This window comes from Miniopterus natalensis, chromosome 20 (genome assembly GCF_054644295.1).
Source record: "Miniopterus natalensis isolate mMinNat1 chromosome 20, mMinNat1.hap1, whole genome shotgun sequence".
NCBI lineage: Eukaryota > Metazoa > Chordata > Mammalia > Chiroptera > Miniopteridae > Miniopterus > Miniopterus natalensis.
The window spans coordinates 19,285,171-19,300,038 of NC_142100.1; the positions used below are offsets into that span (position 1 = coordinate 19,285,171).

General features: G+C 54.9%; 1 protein-coding gene across 1 annotated transcript; it reads right to left on the reverse strand.

The window, feature by feature from the left end:
• Positions 1-4,291: 4,291 nt before the first annotated feature.
• SELPLG (selectin P ligand) lies at positions 4,292-9,750 on the reverse strand. Its single transcript, XM_087828439.1, has 2 exons — positions 9,677-9,750; positions 4,292-5,586 (listed from the first exon to the last, which is right to left on the reverse strand). The coding sequence occupies exon 2, from the start codon at positions 5,579-5,581 to the stop codon at positions 4,292-4,294; it is 1,290 nt and encodes a 429-aa protein (XP_087684565.1). The 5' UTR covers positions 5,582-5,586; positions 9,677-9,750.
• Positions 9,751-14,868: the final 5,118 nt, after the last annotated feature.

The window sequence follows — 14,868 nt, forward strand, 5'->3', positions numbered from 1 at the left end:
GCATGTGCACAGCGGGTTGATCTCCTCTGGCTGAGTCCCGCCTCCCTGAGCCAGGACACACGCACGCGGGTGCTGGCCAGGGGGGGTGGGCCCCAACAGCTGGAAACATCTGGTTTGAATTGTCGGTTGGAAGCACCAGCCAGGCAGCCAAGGAATTTGTGAGCTAATTTTAGGCCAAAAGGCGGAGAGCTCAGCGGGGCTGGGGCTGGCTCCCCAAACCACAGGGGCAGGGCTTCGAGGCTGGGGGGATGTGGAGGCTCCATGGTGCTCCTCAGGTGGCCCACGCCTGCCCCGCAGCCGGGGGCTGTCTCTCCCAGGGTGGGCGCTAACTGGGCACCTACAGTGTGCCAGCCACGTCCCTGCCCCTGTCACCCTCCCACAGCCCCAGGAGGAGCGAGCGTCTTCCCATTTCACAGGCGTGGAAGCTGAGGCTCCCAGAGGTGAGCGAGACGCCCAACGCCCTGCAGCTAGTAAGTGGAGTGGGGATTTGAACCACCTGCCGGACTCCAAGCCTTAAACCTGAGGTTCTCTTGATCTCGGCCCCTGGCACTTGTATTGTCAGTCCCTGTGCCGTGCCTCCCTCCTCACACCCTCGCAAAGCCCCCCTAGCAGATGTGCTCATTCAGTAAATGTTTCCTGAACCCGTCCTGTGTGCCAGGCACTGTGCAGTGACAAGGAAAGAGTGAACGTGGGGGACAGAGGTCCCTAACCGTGTAGAGCAAAAATGAATATATCAGCCCTGGCTGGTGTTGCTCAGTGGTTAGAGTGTTGGCCCGTGGACTGAAGGGTCACAGGTTTGATTCCCGGTCACCTGGCATCCCAGGACCTGTCAGGGGGCCTGGCACAGAGCGGACATGCTATAACCATCGAGTTACGGGGCTTGGCTGTGTCAGCAGAGGTGGGATATGGAGGGTGAGTTTGGGGAACCTCTGACCAGATCAGCTGCTGAATGAACCACCCGCAGGGCTGGCAGCCAGAGCTCATAAGACAAAAGGGACCTGGAGTAAACCAACATGCCCCCCCCCCATTTCCTGTCTACCCGCCTTCCTTCCCAGTCACCAGGGCTGAAGTCAGCAGAGTCTAGTTTCTTAGCAATGTATCCTGATGGAACAAGTGGTCCAGCTTTCTGAACCTCAGTTTTCCCTGCAGTAGAATGGGGTGATTATTGCACCAAGGGCGCAGGGTTGTTGTGAGGCCTAAATAAGATAAAAGAGATAAACTGTTCAGCTTGGGGCTGGGCATGAAGCCACTGCCCAATAAATGCCAGCTTCTTGTCCCCAGCCATCTTCTCTTTGTCCTAGGCCCCAGTTTTGTTGTTTCCTTGCAAGGAGGGAGGGCTGGGTTCAACTTTGTCACCCTTCCAAGTGCCAATGTTGTCCTTCAGCAGTCAGGAGCTGCAAAAGGTGACCAATGGGGACTTCTAGGCGCCAGGGCTGGTCAGCAGGGGTGAGAATTTGGGACGTGGGATTCCCCTAAAACCCCATTGTGATCTCAAGGACAGTATGACATAGTGGTAAGAACATGGATTTATTTTATTTTATTTTTTAAGAACATGGCTTTCTGATTCAGGCCTGGGTTCCAATCCCAGGTCATCATGCATGACCTGGGGCAGGTGACTTCCTCTGAGCCTCAGTTTTCTCTTCTATAAAATGGGGAGAATGCTAGTTCCTCCTTCACAAGGTGTTCGAGGGGACTCGAGCAGACGTTGCAGATGTCCGTGCTCAGGCTGTATTTGCTGAGTGGATGAACTGGGCAGTTCGGACGCTGATGTTCAAGGACAGTGGGGGGTCAGGGCAGGAGAAAGGGCACAGTGGTGTGCAGGAGTCAGCCTCTGATAGCCAATTGTCAAATTTTCAGAATTTTGTGAGCCAGCTGTTGCATATGTTAAATTATATTACATTAAAAACCAAGGCCCTCAACGCTCTAAAATCATCACTTCCTGATTATTTTACTACATCCTACTATTATCTATGCTCCTGAGATGATTTCATGTGTGGTATCATCTGCTGTATGAATGGTTGGTTGCTCAAAAATCGTCCATGGAAGTATTTACACCAAGGAAATTGGCAAGCACCTCAAATCATGGCTTGGGTACCAGTCCACCCAAGGAGCCAGTTGTTGAACATTCATCAGCACCCCACTGGGTTTGGAGCTGGGTCCTGGCTACACAGTCCTTTCTCCCTCATCCTCAGACGCTGGATGGAAGGAAGATTCAGGCTGCCAATGGCTCTAAGAGCTGGTACTGGGCGCCCCCTGGTGGCTGCTTTAAGCACCCATCATCACCGACTGCCTTAAACCCTGCACCTGCAAGAAATAGAAAACCGGGGCACTCCAGGACCCCTCCGAGAAAGGGAGACCTGCTCCCTGCCCAGAAAAACGAGGTAACAAGACCATGGGAGAACTTCTCAGATGTCTCCCAAGTCTTTTAGCTTCTGGGTCCCCAACTTCATGATGGGGAGTCCCCCAGCTGATTTTTCAGATCACTCTCTAGGTGGAAGCGAGTGGTATGTTGCTCCTAACGCATCAGCCCTCCTCCAGGGCTGGCTGCCCCAGACCACAGTGGACTACCCTCCCCCACCAAAGCGCCTAGGACACACCTTCCCTGTGCGTCATACTCGTCCTAGAGGTTCGGGGGAGGGGTGGGCACTTCTCCACTTCTCCCGGATTCTATAGCCTGCCACGTTCCCTCCTGCCTTTCCCCGACCCCTCCTCTCCCTCCGGGCCCTCCCCTGAGCTGCATCCAGTACCTCCAAACCCAAGTCTCTCTTTGAAATCTCTCTTTGCAGCTTATGGCCTGAAGCAGAGGGGTCCTTTGCTTCCAAAGAGGCCACTGGAGGTATTTTTCTAGATGCAAAAAAGTCTCCCCTGAGATGAATTTCATTCCTCTTCTAGAAGGTAGAACAGCGTGCACTTCAAGCAGCAGGTCTCTACTCTCTTCAGGAAAATGACTGAAAGGCATCAGGGGGCAGAGCAAGAGTTTGAATCCCAGCTCAGCCACTGTCAGTTGGCCAGATGCTTCACCTCAGGAAGCCCCTGCCTTCTGATCTGACCCTCAGGGGCAAGGTGGGCTCACAAGCAGTAATGAGCGCATGTGGTTAAGTGTCACTTAAATAGGGAAGCCAACTATCCTGAAATGGGACTTCCAGGGCTAAAATCAGGAGGGTCTCAGACAAACTGGGACCTGTGGTCACGATATGCTTAGACCAGGGGTCAACAAACTTACAGAGCCAAATCCAGCCTGCCTCCAGTTTATAAATAAAGTTTTATTAGAACTCAGTCAAACCCATTTATTCATGACATATTATCAATCGCTGCATTCATGTTATGATAACAGAGTTGAGAACTTGCAACAGGGACCAAGTGGCCTGCAAAATGTAAAATATTTACTCCCTGGCCCTTTAAGAAAAAGTCTGCTGGCCCAGAACTTGAAATGACAGCTAGTCGGTACTCCTAGGAGCTGTACAAATGCCATACGAGTCCGCGCGAGGAGCGGGTGGGTACTGGGTGTTAATGGGAGACAGGCCCCAACTGGAACAGAGAGGTCGCGGTGGGCTTCTGGGGAGGCTGGCATTGATGTTCGGACTTGTCTGAGATTTGGGGGGAACCCAATTCTGTAGGCCAGGGCTGGGCCATGGGGGGGTTGAACAAAGTGGTCCTTCCCTTTACCCCCAAACAGCCTGAAATCTTTCCCAACCGCTCAGGGATATTTACCAAGATGCCCCCAGTGTCCAAGACACAATACTGAAGTCAACCCAACGGCTCGTGCTGGGGGCTTCCTGAGGAGGGAGGGACTGGGGTGACCGGCAAAGGACCAACTCCCCACCTGAAGGAGGCACCTTGATGCCTCGAAGCATCCAGCCAGCATTTGCTCGTCAAATAGTCACCGAGTGCCTGCACCGCACGGGCCTGGGCTGGGCAGCAGGGTGCCTGGGCGAACCAGGCGGAGCCCACCCCGCACCTTGGACACGGGGAAGGCAAGAGAGGACAGGACGGGGGTTGCTCTGTCACCAGAAGGAAGCTTGTTGGTCCACACAGTCTCAAAGATGGGGTAGCCTTGGGCTCCCCAAACTTGCCCCAGCCCTCACAGGCAAGACCTCACCCTGGGCTCCCGGGAGCGGTAGCTAAGAAAGTTCAAGCTGCCCCCAGTGGGGTAGCGGCAGGAAAGAGCCCTACCCCCAGGGGGCTTCGACACCGTCCAGACAGGCGGCCTGGAGCCTGGTGCTCGGTGGTGGCCAGGAGGGCCACGGAGGGATGGAGGCGGGGGCCGAGCCAGGGGCCTGGGCAGGGGGAGCTAAGGGAGGAAGCTGTGCAGGGTGAGGTCGTCCCCGTCATGATCCCCCCCTGACCCTTCCTTTAGGCCTGGCCTCTTGGTGGCGGGCAGGCTCCCGTTGGCTGTGGCCGCGGGCCCGTCCCCGCCGTCGGGCAGCAGGGCCGAGATGCAGACCATCTCGGTGGGCGAGTAGCTGCGCACGGGGTACATGTGCTTCCTGCGGGAAAGGCGGACGGCCAGCACCACGGTGCACACGAGGAAGGTGGTGGCCACCAGCGCCAGGAGGAAGATGGCCAGCAGGCAGTGCCTCACCGGCATGTAATCCAGGGCCCCCATGGGGCTGGGGGACGCGGAGCTCCGGGGGGAGAGTCCCTGGCTGTTTTTCCATTGTTTGATGAAGGCATCCGACGAATTGCTGACAGCCATGGTGGTGCCCCTGTGAGGGTCAGAGGGCACAGGAAGGGCTGTGGTTAGACCCCTTGTGGTAGCAGGTCCTGTGGACAGGGCCTCTGTGGTGGCTGGATCCTTAAACAGGGTCTCTGTGGTCCTGGGCTCTGTGGAAGGGGCCTCCGTGGCTGCTGGTTCCGTGGACAGGGCCTCTATGACAATGGATTTCACAGGCTGGGCCTCTGTGGCTGCTGCGCTTGTGGATGGGGCCTCCGTGGCTGCTGGGCTTGTGGATGGGGCCTCCGTGGCTGCTGGGCTTGTGGGTGGGGCTTCCATGGCTGCTGGGCTTGTGGACAGGGCTTCTGTGTCTGCTTGGATTGTGGACGGGTCCTCCGTGGATGCAGGTTGCATGGTCATTGCCTCCGTGGTGGCCTGCTCTGTGGACAGAGCCCCCTCTGTGGATGGAGCCTCCGTGGTGGGAGGGATTGTAGTGACCAGTTCTTTGGTCAGAGGGACCAGTGTGACGGGAATCCCCGGTGTGGCCAGTTCCGTGCCGAGAGTCCCAATGGTTGCCCCTCCTGTGTCCGGGCCAGCAGAGTCCCCTGTGGTCACCTCCAGAGTGGCTGGCGTGGGAGCACCAGGCCCCGCAGAATCTCTCTGCTGCAGTGTTCCCATCACAGCCTGCGGCTTGGGGCTCTGGGTCCCGGCCCCTGTGCTGTTGCTCAGCTCCTCTGGAGGGTCGGTGCCATCATACTCATTGTCCTCATCATTTGCATAGAAGTCTTCTTCCAGGGGCGCCTGTCTCCGGCCCCGGGCCAGCAGGTGGCTGGGGGCCCCCTTGGCCCCATCCTCCCAGCTCCCCCACAGCCCGAGGCTGCTGCCAGGACCCAGCAGGAGCAGCAGCAGCAGGAGTTGCAGAGGCATGGCACCTGGAGGGAGACATGGACAGAGGGACATCAGGACGGAGCACCCTTGGCCGCGATTCCGTGCAGTCACAGCTGGCCGTGTGGCTGTCCCTCCTTGAGTGACAAACTGACTCACAGGCCCCTCAGCTCCCAGCCTCCATCCGACTTCCTTCACCCACTGCTGAGAATTGTGTTGGTTTCCCATACGTCAGTCTGATCAGATCAGATCAGATCTTAAACCAGACTTTATGCTGTTTGCATCAGGCACATCCTGGCCCTCCCAATATCCTCACTTTACCAAGGGGAAATGAGGCTCAGAGAGGTGAAGCGATTTGCCCGAAGACACACAGCTGGCGAGTGGCAGAGATCAGAGTTGGAGCGAGTGAGGATTCAGGGGGGCTTTGCAGAGAGACCTAAGGTAGCTGTGGGGGCAGAGGGAGCAAAGGCCTGGGCGAGAGCTCAGCTTGCTGCGTTTGTAGCTGGGGCTGGGGGACAAGCTGGGAGAGGGAGGGCGGGATAGGAGTGAGAGGCCCTTGAAGGCCACATCCCCGAGAAAGGTCAGCCCCATATGTACTGGGTACCATGCAGGGCACAGGACTGAGGGTCAGACAAAAAGATGTTTGAGTCCTGGCTCTGGCTCTTATAAACCGCATGACCTTGACACAGACCTTTGCCTTTCTGAGCCTCAGTGTTCTCATCTGTAAAATGGGAGTAAGAAACAGTCCCCATCTCAGAGGGCTGTTGAGAGAACGCAGTGAGATGATGGATTCAGAAGCTCCAGGCTCACAGTAGGTGCTCAATAAATGTGTCACACACATCCATGCACGTTCTTTGCCCCCTAACCTGCCTTCCGGAGGCAGAGTTTCTCTGCGCATGGGGTGGAGTTCCTACTTGGGGGAAGGGTATACGGCCTAACCTTGGCTCCACTTTCCCGGGGGGGGCAGAGAAATTTAAGAAGAAGCCACCAGCACAGAGCCACATTTCATAATTATGAAAAGACTCACACACCAACCCTGCCCCCACGCTTGGGCAGCTTTTGGTTCCTGGAAGGCGAAGCCCTCAGCCACTTCCTGAAGAGAGGGAGGGGCAAAAAGTCCAGGCCCAACCCACCTGTTGATGAGTCTGGGCCCCACTTTCTGCAGCCTGGGGGCTGGGAGGATACCATGGAGGGGGCCAGGGGCCTATTCCCAAGGTGGGCCCTCACCCCTGCACCCATCCCCACAGTCCCCTGTATGAGGAGGGGAGACCACTTAGGAGCTGTGTGACCTTGAACAGGTCACTTCACCCTCTCTGGGCCTCAGTTTCCTCATCTGTAAAATAGGTAGTATTGCTTCAAAGAATGGTTGTGAGAATGGAATGAGATACTGCAGGGAAGGTCCCCAATGCTGGCATCCAGCAGGGGGCATTTTATTTGGGGGGCTCTCTTCGGGGCTGTGGGCAGAGGAAAGGCGCACCCCAATGAGGGTATAGAAATGGCAACCTCCCTGCCTCCCCTGTGTACATTTAGGGAAGCCACAGGGTCCTGTGTGAGAGCAGAGACCGTGTGTTGGGATAAAGACGAGCTCACAAGGAAGCCCATATCTCCCTGTCCAGGCCCATCTAGGGCCACCAGCTTGTCCTGGATATCCCCGATGTTAGCACTAAAAGTCCCTGGTCCCCATACCCTTCAGTCCCAGGCAAGCTGGGGCAGCTGGTCACCCCAGCCTGGTGCCTGCCATCCCATGGACACAGCAGCCTCATGCCAGGCCAAGGTTGGGCAGGCACCAGCCCATTTAATAGGAAGAAAACCCGGCTTCCAGAGGTCCTGTGACTCCGAGAGGCCACACAGGTAGCAAGGAGAGGAGCAGAGTGTGCGAAAGGTGGGACAATAACTAATATTTGCTAAAATAAATGTACTGTAATGAAAGATGTATTATAAAGCCCTCACTGTGGATGGATCATCCCATCATAGGAGGGACCTCACTCATCTTCACACTGGCTGTGAGGTGCCCATTATACAGGTTAGGAAAACAAGGCACAGAGCAGGACGTCATTTCCTCCAGGGCCCACCTTTCACCTCCTCTCCCCTCAGATGGCAGGAAAACAGCCACTTCCCAGAGGAGGGGGGCTGGGCGGGGCTCGGAGAGAGGTTTGTCCCTCTCTGTCAAGCTGTGACACCCTGTTTTCTGCTTACCTAGTGGAAGAGGTCAGACACTGCCTGTTTCCTGCCTTTCAAGCTAAAACCAAGTTGCTTCTGCCCCGAGCCCTACCTGGGCTGGGACGGGGCAGGCAGTCAGCTAGGGGGCCAACACCCCAGCTCCAGAGACCACACTGGGCCACCCTGGGCTTCCAAGAAACCTGGGACCTCCCATTCAGAATCTTGGGCCCCGCGAGTCCCAACATTCAAACTCTTAGAATCTTAGGATCCACAAGACTGAGCATCTCAGGGTGTGGGCTGAGCAGCCACAAGAGAAGGGAAGGCTCCAAACCCACAAGTAGTCAAACTGAGGCCCAGGTGACCCCCTTGACCCTCACACACCCCGAATCCCAGTGCAGGTCTAAGTCCCAGCAGACAGGACAGGGCCTGGTCCACCTTGGTATCAAGTCCAGTATCAAACCAGATCCAGACCAAGCCCTGTCGTTTATAAGCTGTGTGACCTTGGGCAACTGAACTCACCTCTCTGAGCCAGATTTCTGGCTGGAACGCAGGGACAATAGTAGCACCTACACCTCGTGGGGTTGTGGGTTGAAGTGAGCCCACCCAGGTTACATGTTTAGCACATAGTAAGTGCTCAATAAAGGTCAGCTGTTGGCATTGTTATTCTGCATTTAGGGCCATGTCCCTGAAAGTTCCCAACCCTGGGACAGCTTTGACACACCTCTGATATTGTCAGTCAGAGAGGGGCAGGACAGGAAGCCCTGGAAATCTCTCCACAGCAAGCCCTGGGTGCAGTGCACAGCCTCGGCCTCTGGTTTGCAAATCACATATACCAAGTGTAGACAGCGTGCCAGGCACTGGCCTAAGAGCTAAACATGAGTTATTAGCACACTGGGGCCCAACCAGAAGTACCTGCTTGTCCCCTCTGCACCTCAGTTTTCTCGTCTCTAAAAAGGGGACACAGTGTTCTGAGATGATTCCCAGCCCCTCTGAAGGCCCTGCTCCCACCTGGCCGAGGTTCCCGTGAGGTGCTGGGCCTGGCAGCCCAGCCCCTTCCCGGATCCGGGTTCTGCTTTCCCAGAGCTGCTGGCCAAGCCCGGGGAGGGAGGCGTCTGCCATTTAAGGTGTGGCCAGCCAGGCAGCCCCCGGAGAAAGCCCCTCTGGGGCCCAGGCCCGGGGAGTCACCTCCTGAACCCCTGCCCAGTGACCTTGAGAGGCCTGGCCCAGGGAACTCAGATATAGGAGAGGGAAGAAAGAGAATTCCAGCAACCAGAGCCCTGACCCGTCTACGGTGCATGTGTGTGCGCGTGTGAGCCTATGTGCACATGTGTGTGTGCACATGTGCAATTGTGTATAGGGGCCCGTTTGGCCACCAGCTCCCCATTCTTTTTGCCCCTGAAGCCCCCCAAATACAAATTAGTAAGAGTACTCTCATTATTATTTTCTTTTGCTGGCAATAGTACCCTAATTCTAATACTTTAATAATTTGCTATGAGCACACAGCATTGCCTCAGTCTTATAAAAAACCATGAAGAACACAGCTTTGGAAACAATATTTTTATGGACCATCCCTGCACCGGCTCCTAGGAATCGCCCAGACCCGACCCCAGCTCTGCTCCTGAACAAATCCCTTCACCTCTCTGGGCCCCGGTGTCCCACCCGTGAAAGGAGGGGCAGGGTGATTTTTAGGAAAATGCTCCCGATTTCTCCAATTTTTCAAATTCAGAAAGCTCCCAAGCCAGGAACTTCTGGCCAACCTGCCTGCAAGGGCAGGATGGCAGTGGAGGGGAGCAGGATCCAAAAGAGACGGCAGAATGGGGCCAGGGACTCCAGGCAGACCTTGGTCCCAAACCCCCAGATCTTTGATTTGCCCTCCCCAGGGGCTGCAGCTCAGGGCCTGCCCTCAGCCATCAGCAGGACCACTGGTCCCTTGGGCACCCCCAGAAACTCCCTGTGGTTTTGCAAGCTGGCACTTACCGTGCTCAGCAGAGCATGGGACAGCTGCTTCGTGGGCCCAGGAGAAGCGGCTTCTCTGTTTCAGGGACAACGACCCAGCCCACACTGCAGGGCACTGCTGTGGCAACCCCCGCCGTGGTCCTGGACCCTGCCAACGCCCAACGGCCGTGTGCGAAAGAAGGAAGCGAGAATGTGGTTACTCAGATGGGGCCACGTGATGGCCCACACCTCCTCGTTTGTGACAGCTTTGGTGACACTGTTGACTGGACTGGGTGGCAATGGGACATAGGGGCCCGCGGAGGCTGAGATCACTCTTGGATTATGGTAACCATGCAAACACCAAGAACCACAAGGAAATTTTCTGGGGAGCAACGGTTGAGGGGCCCAAGCTGAGAAAGGCCACAGCATTACGCCATGGTTGATGGAGAGTGGGGGTGATAGGGGACCCCGCCCTGGAAGGGAGTAATCAGATGCAAAGGATGGTAACCGCTTCTTAGAGCTCAGGAAGGGAGTGGGGGGAGAGAACCTTCCTGAGCTTCGCAAACACGAGTCCCTCTTTTGCAACAGACGGTTTCTCTGGGTGCACAGGGCGTCCCTCCTCTCAGCTGCAACCAGGAGCCTCTCTGGGGAGTTGGGCTGCAAATTCCATGAGGGCCACACCTGCCTGTTTTCTTTCCTAATCGGCTCATTTTGCCAACTTGGGCTGGACAGGCCAAGATCCAAAGGGGAGCAATTTCAGACTCCAGCCCTCTGGTAGCTCTTCGTCTGGTGGGAAGCCGGGGAGCTAACAAGTAAACAGACCACGATGACAGGGCGCGGTAAGTCACCCTGCGGTGAGCCAGGGAGGGGCCCCTAACTCCCCCTGGGTGGGGGAGGGCGTCAGGAGAAGTGGCCCTTGAGATGGCAGCTGAGGCAGAGAGCAGGCCATGGGCCAAGGCTGGGAGGCCTGGGAGTGCACCGAGCTCTCAGGAAAGCAGCCTGCGCTCTGCCCAAGGGGCTCAGGACACGTGCAGAGCGGTGCAGACCCTGCCCGGCCCAAAATGAAAACCGAGCCCGGTGGGTGGTGGCCTCACACAGGCCTACCTGGCTTTTGTCGCGCTTTGCTTTACTGCACGTCACGGGTATATCGCGGGAGGGATTTTTGGGCCTGTTTGCTCTTTTGTGCCGTTTTTTGACTGTTGACAGTGGAAGGTTTGTGGCAACCCTGCATAGGGCAGGTCTATCGGTACCGTTTTTCCAACCGCATTTGCTCACTTCTTGTCTGTTACATTTTTGGTAATTCTGGCGATATTTCAAAGTTCCTCATTGCCCTATCTGTTTTGGTAATCTGTGACCAGTGATCTTTTGAGAAGTCGCTCATGAAAGGACTCGGTGTTATTTCAAGAAATCGCCATAGCCTCCTCTGTCTTCAGCCACCACCCTGGTCAGCCAGCAGCCGTCAACATCGCCGGATGGGTAGAATATTTTTTAGCAGTATTTTAAAATTAAGGCATGTTCTTTTTTTTTTAGACAGAATGCTATTGCACACTTAATAGACTGTAATACGGTATAAACACAATTTTTAAATGCACCGGGAAACCCCAAAATTCGTGGAACTACTATATTGCGGAGGTCTGGAAGCCAGCCTGCAGCATCTCCAAGGTCTGCCTGTTCTTGGACACTCCTGAGGATCATCCGTGCACCGAACGGTCTTGCTTACATTAGCTGACAGATGGCAATGCTTGCAGCTGCCGAGTGGTGTGTCACACCAGCCCCACAATGGGCACCAAGTCACCGCTGCCTGCCCAGCTGTGCTCCTGCGGTTGTCAGCTCGGTTGCATTTTGCTCCTTTGTTGTATCGGGGTTGGCAGTGGAGTGGGGAACTGCTCACGCCAGTGACAAGACTAGCTCTAAAAAAAACTGAACGCCATAGACACCCTGGGCGGGCAGCTCAGTTGTTAGAGCATTGTCCCGATACACCAAGGTAAGCAGGCTCGATCCCTGGTCAGGGCACACAGGAGAAGCAACCCATGAAAGTATCAGTAAGTGGAACAAATCAATGTTTCTTTCTCTCTGCCTCTCTTAAATAAGTAAATAAATAACTTAATACCATAGAGACAAAGAGGGGAAGCATTTGGTGGCCAAAGCCAGCCAAGGTTAGCTTCCACCTGGCATTTACCAGGCATAAGCTGGCCAACCATGCCTTCAGTGATTACAGCGAGGGGAATTAAACGTTTATGGGGTCCTGGAAATACATGGCTGGGCAAGGCCTGTGTCTGACGGCCGGAGAGAGCTGGATCTCATCCTCTATCTGTAACTCACTGGACCTCACTGTGGCCCCTTCCCACGTGAGGCCCACTTCCCTGTCCGCTTCCCTGAAAATGGAGAAAACTTCCGAGAAGACGAGGGTGACGCCTCTCACAGGGCCACGCCTGCCTCCCCAAGTGCCTATTGTCCCACCAGGAAGCCGAGGCTCAGGGAAGGGCCCGGGTCGCCCCAACAGCAAGCCCACGTGTCCTTAGACCAACACGAGTGCAGCTGGCCCGGGAGCCCGGGTGTGCGGCCTGCTTCTCCGGGGCCGCGGTTTCTGAATCCACCTGCCAGCCCCAGGACCTTTAGTTCAAGTGAAAGCAAAGGCCTCATACAATAGAGGACAGAGCCGTTCCACTGCAAGGCCGGCCCTGGCAGGGAGGGAGGGGTCATACCCAGCTGCCTCCTGCCACCAGCCTCTCTGATTGGAGGCAGGGCTCGCAGGCTGAGATTAGCTATTTGAATCATCTGAAGGGGAAATGGCCACTCTGGAGCCGCCCGCAGCTAGGACGCAATTCCCCTTCTCAAATGGGAACAGAGCTGCAGGGCGTTCCTGTTCAGCCCCAGTCCAGGCCGTCCATTTGGGCAGCCCCAGGTGCAGGCTGCCTCGAGGGAAGAACAGGGCTCCCCAGGGGTCACTGGGTCAGTGTGGGCGCTGGGGGGTCCCAACCTCGGAAGGTCAGAGGGCAATTCAACCTAGAAACGTGCTCCAGACTCAGTGATTTTACAGGAAAGGGTTAGCAGCGGAAGGAAACCGTGCGTCCCACAGCCAACCTGAGCGCTAGGCCTTGGCAGCACCGGGATGGGGAGCTCTGGATCTCGGACCTCGGGGGGCTCTGAAACAGACCTGTGACAAGGTGTCAACCCAAACTGGCTTAAGTGGCAACAGGATTCCTGGGGTATCTCATGGGATTTCAGGTCAGAAATGCAGCTCGCCTGGCCAGTGTGGCTCAGCGGGTTGAGCGCAGTCCCATGCACCAGGAGGTTGCCAGTTCGATTCCTGGTCAAGGCACCTAACTTAGGTTTTGGGTTCAGGCCCCAGTCGGAGCGAATACAGGAGGCAGCCAATCAATGCTTCTCTTGTGTCGGTTTGTCTCTCTCCATACCCCCCACTTCCTCTCTCTCTAAAAATCAACAGAAACATATCCTTACGTGAGGATTAAAAAAAGAATCTTGCCATCCTGACATTTCGATACATTGCCTCCGCTAGAAACCGGCGGGGGGGGGGGGGTGAGATTTCCCTCGTTTTGGAACCGTAATTGCGGGTGGCAGTAAGCAGCCGAGGCGTTTGGTAACCATGAGACGCTTTGTGTACCGTCCACAACGCAAAGAGCATCTTGGCCCAGAAACAAACCTGCAGCAACTTCCTGTTATTTATGGGGCAACTTCCCAGTTCTCAGGCTTGTCACTGTAGCCCCAAAGCTTGGATTTTATTGCTGAAATCCTGGTGGCTGACTTCTCAGCTCTCAGGGTACGAAGCCCAAACACCTTTCCTTCAGGGCCCTTTGGCCACTTGCTCCAGTACAACTTCCTCCAGGGCCTTCAGCTCTGTAAAAATATTTACCCAGTGACAGCCAAGGTAAATAGCACCAGGTCCAGTGGGAGACAGGACCAGGAATGAGGGGAGCCCTGCTGCTGGCATCCGAGAGGCACCTGGCGGAGGCGAGGCTCAGCAGACTTGGCAGCACCCCTCCCCCCAGCTTCCACAGCACCGCAGGCCCCCAGGCACCTCGTTGGGGACCCCTTTGCGCAGTCATCTCCGCATCACAGGTTGGCCCCGAAGGCGGGGAAGGCGCCTTATTTGTATTTGATGCTCTAGCGAGCTCACACACCACCTTTTCACATGGTCAAGTCCTGCGTAACCTGATTTTTATGTAGCCAATCTACCTTTTCCTTTGTGATTTATTCCATTGCTTTGGGATTTTAAATGTTTTCCCCAGTCTGAAGTCTAGCTAAGGAGGAACTTACTTTTTTCTTCTAAATTTGAAAAAAAAAAAAAAGTTTCATTTAACTACTGACCTCATCAAGAATGTACACTGGTGTCATCTGGAGGCTGTGAGGAGTCCCTGCGCCCGGGGCTACTTCATGTAGCCACATCATTTCCTCCCACCACTGGTTTATGATGCTTGTTTAAACGTATTACTAATTTAGCATTTGTACATTAATTTAAATAATGTCTTCCTGGGAATGAAGGCATTCATAGCACATTTAGAAATTTAGAAGAATCCAATTAAATAAAGGTGACCCACGACCACTCTGTCCACATAGTAGTAACACTTGTGGCATTTATTCTACACACAAATATACACTGTATGTGCACATGCCCTCAAAAGGGTTTGTGAAAACCAATGTCTTCTGGGCGGTTACTCTATTTTATCCACTGTCATCCAAGGTCAGGGAGCTAAGCCGGGCCTCCTAACAAGAAATCTGGTCTCTTATGTTGGTATGAACAAGTCTAATGGACCTGACCTCCCCTCCCCCATCTTCCATTTGAAAAAGTACTTTTGTAAGTCAACTACCGTCATTTACCTCAAAGTGACTTCCTGGCAGAGAGAGTTGGAGAGAATTCTTTTTTAAACACAAATTTGACTTTTCTGATGAGGTGAGTAATACAGTTCACTGTGGGACGCTGGGAATATACTTGGTGGTAGACACCCAACACCCTGAAATAATATTAAATGACTTTAAAGAACGACGCAGCATTACAACATATGGATGTGACCGGTAAACAACCAACCCTGCTGGACTAATTTTTATTCCTCTAATTCCTGAATATATCTCCTGTTCGTTTCCTTGAAACAAAATTCCCAGAGGTGAAAATCCTGGGTCCCAAGTAGGAACACCTAAGCCCAGCCGGTGTGGTTCAGTGACTGAGCACCATCCTGTGCACCAGGAGGCTGCCAGTCTGATTCCCGGTCAAGGCG

Bases quoted from the DNA above. Each gene is read 5' to 3' on its own strand.
- SELPLG (XM_087828439.1), bottom strand. From the start codon at position 5,581: ATGCCTCTGCAACTCCTGCTGCTGCTGCTCCTGCTGGGTCCTGGCAGC.